The following is a 10,653-nucleotide window of genomic DNA, read 5'->3' as shown; positions in this document are numbered from 1 at the left end:
ACAAAGAAAAAGGCTTTATGTGATATTGCTAAAAATTTATGTTAGAAAGAATGCTTCTAGGTATGGAAGGTAAACCGATAAATTTCATACAATTTAGCCTTGTGTCTCCCCGAAAACGTCACCTCAGTGGCGAAATTCTTAATATATCTTACAGTGAAATGATTAAAAAGGTTTGTTTTACGTATACTGTGAGCTATTATAGTTGACTCTTCGATTTTACCTAAAACAGGAACAAAGCGATCGGCTGTTTTGCCGTGATGCATACCATGCTCGAAGAACGACAACTGACGTTAATTTTTTTTTTAACTGTCTGATGTGAGTATTCATACACGCAAGTATACCATTCCAAAGTACATACTCAGAACTGTCAATTCAAATGCTTCTCCGGCTGGAGTCTGCACCAATAATTTTCATACAATATTGCTCTGTTCCTCGTAAAAACTGTGACCTCGGTGCCGAAACACCTAATATAAGTAGTATATCTGGAAGTGAGGTGTTACATAGGTCTTATTGAGTGTCTACTCAGAGTTACTACTACTGACACTGCGATCTAATCTGAAACAGGAATAAAACGATCGGCTGTTTTGCCACGATGTACATCTGGCTTGAAGAGTGAGAGCTGGCGATAAAAAAATATTTATCAACTGTCTGATTATCGATGTACGTTCACAAAGGCTTACTATTTCAAAGCACATACTCAGAACTGTCACTTAACGCAGTAACAATATGAGGGTACGTTTAACACAGGGCCTTTTTGGAGAAATCGACTTCGAGGACTCCCGAGCTAGCGATCTGGTATGCCCACTGGCTTCAACTGACGTCTGTGCTCGGCATAGATAACCCCACTTCCCCCGTATTCTAACCTCCTTGATGAGTACTTTCGCTTGCAATACAAATTCTGTGTTGTTATTGTTGATGAATATAACATCTTTGACCGTTGGTAGTCGTCGGGTATCTGTGGTCGCCGTTCTCGTTTGTCAACATCTATGATGTGTATGGTCTCTTCTGCTGGAATTGTCGATGAGAAGATGGCGGATGAAATGCGGTGTGATTGTATTGCTAGCATATGCAGTAGATATTGTTTGTTTATTGTGACGAGTATGCGCTGTTTTAAATAACTGTTAGCATAGAAGCTTTCTTAAGAGTAAGCAGCTCTTATTGTATTCGCTTCGAGGAAATATATAAATTATACGTCGGCATTGCCATCTAGAATTTCCTGGATAGTGAAGCATTGCAAGTTCACGTGAATTCTCAACATGGATGAAGAGTGGGGTACGTAACATTAGCTGTCGCTGTGTCTTTACTTAAGGAAAGAATTTTTTTTGAAAGATTTTATTTAAATTCTAGAAGCCGAGAACTTCGATGTGAAACAGATTAGGCCGACGACAACTGTGAAACTCAATAAGTGGGAAGGCGAGGATGAAGATGAAGATGTGAAGGTGCGTAATTAATTCACAGTGTGGATCTTCTTGTCGTTTTGCGTCCACATTTATATACTTGTACTCGTCCATATGGTAGCGGAGATCTGAATATTTCGTGCGCGCTCAAGAACATGAAATGTGCCAGCTGTGTGGTTGACCCAATTGGCAGCGCCGAATACATCTGCGTTTATTTTTCGGTATAGATTTTTAAGATATGTAATGCTAAATGCCCAGAAGAATTACTGGAGTTTAGTTAACCAACTTCGTGTTGGAGAAAGCCTCCTGACTGTCAGTTTTTGTTTTCTATTCCGTATATAGTTATTAGATGCCTTCATTGTGATGGTGATAATGCAGAGTTTGTTCGTGAACATTATTTGCTATTTTTCACAATTGTATTCCGTGCAGTTGAGTGGGGAACCCAGTATTTTCACATTGAGTTAGTGAGTGTAACCTCGGATAGACCTTTTGTAGGCATGTGCAAATACACTTCTTCTATTCATGTGATTAGGAATTTTAGTTAACGTATTTCATCACAAATTGAGTTTATAAGTGTGTGGGTGTGCAGTCAGCTCATCCTTTGAAAGAATTAATAAAGAGTGGAAGGATTTGTGAATCATATAGTATGTCTTTTGTAGTGAACCTCTTTGCAGTACACTTGAATGTCGTGTTTGTGCCCATTACATTTTGTAGCCTTTTTGTGGTGAGGAGATAGATATATTTTTTCCATTCTATAAACTGGTGCTATTGCATTGCAGACAACCCATTTTTACATCAATTTTGAGTGATATCAGTTTGTCATTTTTTTATTCATCTAGTGTACTATGTTTCCTCAAGTAATGCTGTTAATGTCTCCGTCTAATATGTTTCAGCTTGTTTCTCACAGACAACATTTTCCGTACGCTCAGTGTTTTCATACAACAGGATGACAAGAAGATAGTTTAAATAGTTTGTACCTTTTGGCACATATGTGCTTTTAGGGTTTCTGATTCCTTGTAAGTTCCGATCTGCTGATTTTACATTTTGTATGTTTCTTTTCCAGAATTTGTGAATGAAATATACTTTCCCTAGATATGTTTCTGCCAACTTTGTGCACACAATTGCCACACAGTCTTGTCCTAACTTGCCACAGTAGGGGAATAAAAGCACTTAGAAATGTTCAGAATCCAATCGTATGTAGAAATTAATTTGCGATGTGAGTGTAAAATGACTCGTTCCACATCATTAAGGTCTATTGTGCAAAAGTATCCATGGAACATGAAACCAACCAACCTAATTGGTTTCTGCCTTTTTTTTTGTGGGAAGTCCTCTAAAAAAAAAATACAGCAACAGATGGGCTAAGATTGAGCATGAGAAGCACTGTTTGCATACTAGTGGCAGAAGATAGGAAATCATTAGTCCCACTTTTTCTTGTAACTGCCAGCAGTTGGGTTTGTACTGGTATTTAGGAAGAAATAATGATGACATAGAAATGGGCATGAACTCAGTGAAGCTTACAATAATTTCTTTCATTGTTGACATTTCTCTATGAAAAACAAATGTGTAGCCCTCTTTAATAGACCTGGAACTGATTTTGGGTGATGGTAGATTGCTTGTAACTTGGTGAATTCAGCAATGTGGAGTTGCTGAATGGGGCTGATCTTTATTACCTATCTATTAAGATCTAGCTGTCCGCAGCCCGTGGTCTTGCGGTAGCATTCTCGCTTCCTGTGCATGGGGTCCCGGGTTCGATTCCTGGCAGGGTCAGGGATTTTCTCTGCCTCATGGTGACTGGGTGTTGTGTGTTCTTCATCATCATCATTGACGCACGCAAGTCGCCAAAGTGGCATCAACTAAAAAGAACTTGCAATACGGCTGCCGAACTTCCCCGCATGGGGCCTCCCGGCCAACAATGCCATATGATCATTTCATTTCAAGATCTAGCTCAGCCGAAATAGTGTAACTTCATTTTGAATATCACCCTAATGATGTTAGATTGTCAACTCTGCACTCACGATAAAAAACCTTTGGCTACCTGGCATGAATTAGTTGCACTAAGATTAAACAGGCTCGTGGTCTGTTCTGTAACTTATACATCTCTAATTGTACTCTTGGGCAAATGTTACTACTCCCACAGTTATTCTGTAGAGTAGCAGTTGCTTATTAATCCAGCTGACAATGGGTTTGAGTGGTGTTTCTGTAAGTGACAGAACACACATCTTTCCAAATATGGTTCTAATTGTGGCAAGGGAAGAGATACGTGTATAAAAGTTTAAAAAGGAAGGTGAAGGAATACTTGACAGGCTGCAAACACCGAGGAGGTACATTGCTCCAGAAAACATTTAGTACAGTCTGCACAGTCATTTAGTAAACACACTAAGAGTTTACCAAGTATTGGATGAGATTTGTGATTGGATTTAAGATGTCCTTGTGGATAGAACATAACATATTCTTAGCAGAAGAAAATCAGTGTTTATGGTAATTTTGGGACTGTTACGGGACTGCCACTGTGTTCAATTTATATTAATGATCAAGAGGGCAACATTGGAGGCTTTATGAAGTTGCTCAGACAATGCTGATGTTTGTAATGCCACAGGAATAGTGAAATGTAGGGCGACTTGTAGACGATTGATGTTTGGACAGGGGGCAGCAGTTGACCCTGAGGCAGATAGATCCACTTGTGTTCGATTACACTATTGGCGGCAGATCACTGGGAAGCAGTGACTACCAGAAAATGTGTGGAAATAACCATCTGGAATGACCACGTAAGACAAATAATGGGAAAAGCATATACCAGGCTGAAATTTATTGGCTGAATCATAAGAAAATGGATAAACAGCTATATTAGATACTGGTCTTCGGATTTGACTTGTGCCAAAGGAAATGAGACAAATGTCATAAACATATGGCAACTGTAATGTGCCATCAGTGGCAGTTTTTTCAGATGGGCTTAGGTACAGATCTGGATGGGTGACCATCTGGGCCACCATGAGCTGTTGCAGTTTTTTGGGGTGCACTCAGCCTCGTGTTGCCAACTGAGGAGCTACTCGACCGAATAGTTGCGGCTCCGGTCAAAGAAAACAATCATAATGACTGGGAGAGCGGTGTGCTGACTACACCCTCTCCTATCCGCATCCTCAACGGAGGATGACACAGCAGTCGGATGGTCCCTATGGGCCACTTGTAGTATGAAGACGGAGTGCTTTAGGTACAGATCAATCTCTGACCAGTAACGGGTTTTTTGCCGGCTGACAACCAGACTTGGAAAATGTGCACCATAAGCTATCACAGCAGCCATTAACATAAGGTCATTTGTCAAAGCCGGCGACAATTATTGAATGTTCCTTTGACTTACAAAACACGTGGTTAAATTGCTCTTGAGCATTGTTCATTAGTCTGGAATGCTTACCAAGTTGGAAGTGATAAGAAAGATCCAATGAAGAGGGGTTTGTTTTGCCACAGGATTTGTTCATCTGTGAGATAGCAGTAGATGTTCAATGGACAGCACTAACAGACACAAGAGACAGGGTATGCATCATGGGGATGTTTACTGTTGAAATTTCAAGAGCATATGTCCCAGGAAGATTTAGGTAATATATTACTTTCTCCCCTGTGTGTCTCATGAATGGCCAGAGAAATTACAGCTCATACATAGGTTTATTGTCCATCATCCTTCCACCCAACTATTCACAAATGAAATGGGGAAGGGGAGACAAGGTTGTTGAACCAGAAGTTCCTTCCACAAGAAGCTGTAAGGTGCTTGTTGACTGTAAAAGAAAAGAAAATAGTGTATCAGGGTCTGTGCTGTGAGTGTAGGGATGACCATTAGGTGTATAGTGAGGAATTTCTTCTCAAAGTATCAGATAATGTGCATTTTTGTCAGTTTGTGATCAGTGCAGTAAATACAGTAAGAGTTTACCAAGTATTGGATAAGATTTTTGATTGGATTCAGTGACCATATCATGGTAGAATGTGAACCTTACAGATGTTGCAAATCAAGTTGTGCGTTGTGACCTGTGCCAGTTATTCTTTGAAATTTTGTTGGAAGTGGCTATAAATATTATTCTCACAAAATATCTCTGATGTGTGACAATGTATCACCAAGATGTCATATATCTTCCCTGAGATGAATTTTTGGAATGATCTATAATGTGTGCAATGACTACAGTATCCTCTGTCTAATTTGAGGCTTGAAGGCCCAACAAAAAATTCAGATAATGAGATTTCAGTTCAGTGTCTGACGTTCAAGCTAGAACCATGAAAAAGTTGAACTAAAATTCTAAGTTAAAGAATGGTAGTTCTATTTCAGTAACACAAGTGTTTCTGTACAAGTGGAAGTATAAAGTAACCATTCAAAATAAACTTCAATTTTTGTACTGGTCTAATTTTTTAAATCCATTTTAACATTTCAAATGGAAGGCACACACAAATTTCTATGAACACATTTTTCCATGCTGAAGAATTAGTACATCAGTGCTTGCATTTTCACCACAGATCTCAAAAATGGAGGTATGTCTCTTTTTTAAGGTAAGTTCAACACCCAGGTGAATAGTGAATGGCTCAGGCTTTTTGAAGCACATAACCCCCAGTGGGTATGTTTTTGTCTTCTGTGTTGACTAAGTCATTTCAGTAAACATCCTGCAAGAAGTGTAAACTCATGTTCCTGGGTCTGCTTCCTCTCTCCTTATGGTGCTTTTTCAGGGATCTTTTCTTTTCCACTTTAGAGTGGTGGACAGTGCGGGTGACAGAGTAGACACCTTCCAATACATGCTCCCCCCCCCCCCCCCCTTACACACACACACTCACACTTAGTAGCCCACTTCATTTTTGCAAAGACAGAATACTTCTTTGCGGTAATTTTCCAATGTGCTGTGGTAAGTGATGTATTTGCTTACAAAGCAAAGGTGTGTCAAGAGGAGATGAATGATGAAACAATTCAAACTACCAAGTATTACATAGCTGCTGCAATCGGATATGGAGTTTCTTGTGGCGTGATCTTGAATTATCAAGTGTACCAAAACACCCAAGATTTCTTTGGTTTATTGAGGTTTTTTCAAATGAATTTACAAGTAGTTTGATGTATCATGATTCAGCAAACCACTATGAAGTGCATGACAGAGGATACTGCGCATTGTACCACCCAGTAATTCCACATCAAGTGGACTAGAGGTTCCCACTAAACCATTTCTGAATCTAATAAAATTTTATGGAAGTTTCCACAATGTCTAGGATGAATATGTTCAAAGTTTCAGGTCAAGGTCTCCTTTTTGATTCCATTTCTACAGCCTTTCATAGATTGTCGGGGTTAGCAGCACCGGCGTGTGTGCTGAAGTACCAACTTTGGGTAAATTTTAAGAAACATACTCCTAACTTTCAAGCCAATGCTTTTGTATACTTAAACAATGTTTCGTGCTGAATAAGAATATATTAATGAGGGTCGACAGAAGCGTCCGATTCAACGCGTCGGCTTTGACCCGTGACGTAAGGGTTTGGTTTGAGTGTGGCTGTCTCCAGTTCTGTTTTATCTTATTTTATTTATCTTTCTGATCTGTTCGTTCTATCCCGTGAGATTTTTTTTTTTTTTTTTTAAAGACAAAAAACACTAATCAGCTACTGAAGCATCTTTATCTTCTATGGGTTGCAGGGGTTACGACCCCTGGGGAGGTGGGTGAGTATTCATGCATGGCTGTCTTCACTTACACGTTGTAGCTACGCAAGGCGTCTAAATTTGTTTATATTTAGTTTGCCCCCCACCCAAAACACCCCATTTCCCGTGCTTGTCCCGTTAGTGTCATTAGGCTTCTTGTGGAAAGTGTGTGTGTTTGTTTTTGTTTCCGCCATATTTGTGACGTCATGGGTCAAAGCAGACGGGTGGGATCGGACGCTTCCGTATTTCCTTAATGATTAGATTTTTAAATACATCTGTTGATAGCTACACTTCAGGAATTGCAGAAAATTTGTTGTGTTACTTGGAGAACCTGTCTTTAACCAGCTGTAAATCATATTTTCATGGACAGATTCAGTGAAGAATTGGTAATAAGATAAATGACCATGCTGTCATTTTGTGCTTTTTGTTCAGTAGTGTCTGTTCTTCTCTATCAAAATATAATATGTGCAAAATTGATGAAAATGTTTTGGGTGCCAAATTTAGGATATTTTTGGAGGATGATAACTCAACAGTAAGTTCTCTAGTGTCTCTTTATCTTGCTGTATCTTGAAAGAATACTGTTTGTTTCAGAAACTGTATAGTTTACTTTTATACTTGTGCCTACTTATGGATGAGCAACTTCGCTCAAATGTTATTACTTCTCATTCATAGTCTATACTAGAATGTTATGTTGAGTAAACAGGAAGTAAAATCAGTGAAAGCTGTTTTTATGTCAATAAAAATGCAAGTGTAGTTATGTACAAGTCAAATTAAAGCAATAAGCAGCAGTAAAATAAATGAAAATCCATGTCTACCTTTGATGAAATCCCCGCCCGAAGAAAATAAATTTTCGTAAATCCTTCCTTTAAAGAAATTTTATACAACATTATTTGACACATTGAAAACATGGTTAAAATACCACCTAAACATTTTCTCTCAGTGTTGATCTTATGATCAGTTCTCTCTCTCCCCCCCCCCCCCCCTCTCCCCCCCCTCCCTCCCTCTCATTTTATGAAAGGCTTTTAAAACTTAGATCTGGACCTGACTAAGAAGATACCCAGATAGGTTCATATCATAACACACTGCTGACGACAGAATTTCGGATTCTACAAAATACCTGCTGTAATCCATTTTGGAAACAGTAACATAAATTGGAGAAGGTTTTACAGCCCATAGACATTTCTCATGATAAGTTAAAACTGTTGACTACTAAAGTTTTCAAATTGGCCAGAACCTACATACCATTTGGAGATAAGAATTTGCTCACAAGCAACTCTAGCCGGGGTGAGCAAGAATAAATGTCTATTAATTATACAGCTGTAGTTGATGCTTGTTACGCAGTGAATACTTCAGTAGCAACTATTAGAGATGCATGGACAAATGGACGTTTGGGTATAGCCCTGAGTCGTGCACGGATAGCCATATGGTAAGTGGAAAATATGGATTTGAGTCCCAGTTCAGCACAGATTTTCATTGTCATTATTCTACAGCTGATTGTCCTTATTCACAATTGCGACTTTATTTACTGTGTTTCATAATGGCTGTAGTCGCCTAGGTGCCTGTTACTATGGACATGCATGCCTGTCCGAAGGATCTTTGCACTGCCATATTGTCGTACCAATTTGCCTTTAATGCTTCAACAGAATAGCAGAAGGGAATCCATCGGTTACATAAGGCAAAAAGTTCAAGAAGCAGAACTTTCCATCACCAGGGCTATAGCAGAAGCAGCTGTTGCTGCTGGTGTGAGCTCCACTAATGTTTTGAAGCAAATGATGAAGCAGTGCCAGAAATGTAGGGATACTGACATTTTAATTAATGAACTAAAAACTAAAGTGCATCATTCAGGTAATTCCAACAAAGTTCAAACATTAACCCTGGCTTGTAGCAGCTGAAGTACCAAACAAACAGCAAAAAAATTTAGCGTTTGAGCGAGAATGGTGAAGCAGGCAAGGAAAGTAAAGATGGAGACTGTAGCTTTGCAGTACCTGTAAAACAGGAGGGAAAAACACTCAAGATCTGACATAAAGTCTTTGGGTTCTTTGAAGAGGATTGCTTTTCTCAGCTGTGCTCAGATAAAAATAATTATACAGCATTCAGAATCGATGCTGAAAAAGTTCAAAAGCAGAAATGCTTCCAACTTTGTAACTTGAAAGAGATGTTCATAGCTTATTGTGAGAAACATTGCAGTGAATCGGACTTCCCAGAATCTTGTAAACTCAGGTCAAAGTGACGTATTAGTTAGTGCTGTATGTGTAATGCATCAAAATGCCGAGCTGATGTTGGCTGCAACATCTATCGAAGATGATGACTACAAGGAGCTAATCAAGAAAACTGTGTGCTATTTGGAATCAAAAGACTATATGCTGCATTGCAGTGAACAGTGTCCTGGAAAACCTGAGCTCGAATCTTATGTTGATAGATGTTTTCAAAGAATATATCCAACAGAAATGACAAGGATGTGCTAGAGACACGTCATGCAACTATAGATAAGGAACTTAGTTCAAAAAATTCATGGCCTGACAAGCCACCATTTTGTTTCAAAGCATCAACGACCAAATCTAAAGCACTTGAAAGAAAATCTTGAAGGTATTGAAATGATCATTTTGATGGATCTTACTGAGAATTCTTCATTTGCCATGCTAGGTGCTGTTCAAAAGTTTCATTGGGAGAACAGCCAAGCCTCATTACATCCCTTTTCTGTTTATGTTGGTGGTAAAGAAGTACAGAAAATATCAGTTGTCTGTCTGTATTGGTAGTGACGGTCTTCGTCATGATACCATTGTAGATCTTTTGTTCATAATGAGACTGGTTAAACATTTGAAGGTAATGTTAGGAGCAACTAAATACATTTACTACTTTATTGATGGAGCTGCTACCTGGTACAGGAATTTTAGCAATTTATTTTTATATGAAAAGAACTTTGGTATTTCAGCTTAGTGGAATTGTTTTGGAACCAGTCATGGAAAATCTCCTTGTGATGAAATTGGAGGAACAGCTAAAAGACTGGCAGCTCATGCTAGTTTGAAGAGGTCTTTGGATAGCAAAAAGTTGACATCACGTGGTCATTTCAAGTTCTGCAGTGACAACATTTCAGGCATCATTATTTATTCTTCACAGAAAGAAATTGAGCAGAGTTTGATTGGGAAAGGTGGTTTGCTAAAGAGCACACAGTTGCTTGGAAAAGATAATCACAAATTCAGTTTCATTAGCTTAAAAAAGAGCAGCATAAGAAAAGTTTCAAGTGGTGTCTGTCAATTAATGACTGTAGAAGATGAAGAAATTACAGCTGTTTCAATTACAACTTTACAACCCTGGTGGTATTGTGCTTGTATGTATGACAGTGCGAGGTGGGTGGGAAATGTATGTAAAGTTTCATTAAAACAAAAAGATGCCTTGGTCATCTTTATGCCCGTCATGGTCCTGAATGTTCCTCCCACTGGCCATCTACTAAGGATACTTGCTGGGTTGCAGAGCAACACACATTTAAAATCATAAAAGTACTCTCAAAATCTGGGCAGCAGTACAATTTCTCAGGATATGAACAAGACTGTTGATAATTTAATCAGTCTGTAGTGGGAATGAATTATTCAAGTTGTATAGAGGACTTAA

The 10,653-nt window shown here is 38.8% G+C and overlaps 1 protein-coding gene across 1 annotated transcript in view; it reads left to right on the top strand.

The window, feature by feature from the left end:
• Nucleotides 1-994: 994 nt before the first annotated feature.
• Nucleotides 995-10,653, top strand: part of LOC124615615 (eukaryotic translation initiation factor 3 subunit J) — a 65,511-nt gene continuing 55,852 nt past the window's right edge. The window contains exons 1-2 of the mRNA XM_047143620.1: nt 995-1,272; nt 1,348-1,439. Of these exons, the coding sequence (XP_046999576.1) occupies nt 1,257-1,272; nt 1,348-1,439 (108 nt within the window). The 5' untranslated portion in view covers nt 995-1,256. The remainder of the gene's footprint in view (nt 1,273-1,347; nt 1,440-10,653) is intronic.

The sequence above is a fragment of the Schistocerca americana genome, chromosome 5, assembly GCF_021461395.2.
Source record: "Schistocerca americana isolate TAMUIC-IGC-003095 chromosome 5, iqSchAmer2.1, whole genome shotgun sequence".
In the NCBI taxonomy this organism is placed as follows: domain Eukaryota; kingdom Metazoa; phylum Arthropoda; class Insecta; order Orthoptera; family Acrididae; genus Schistocerca; species Schistocerca americana.
The sequence above is the reverse complement of the archived record's forward strand: the minus strand, read 5'-3'. Positions and strand labels throughout refer to the sequence as shown.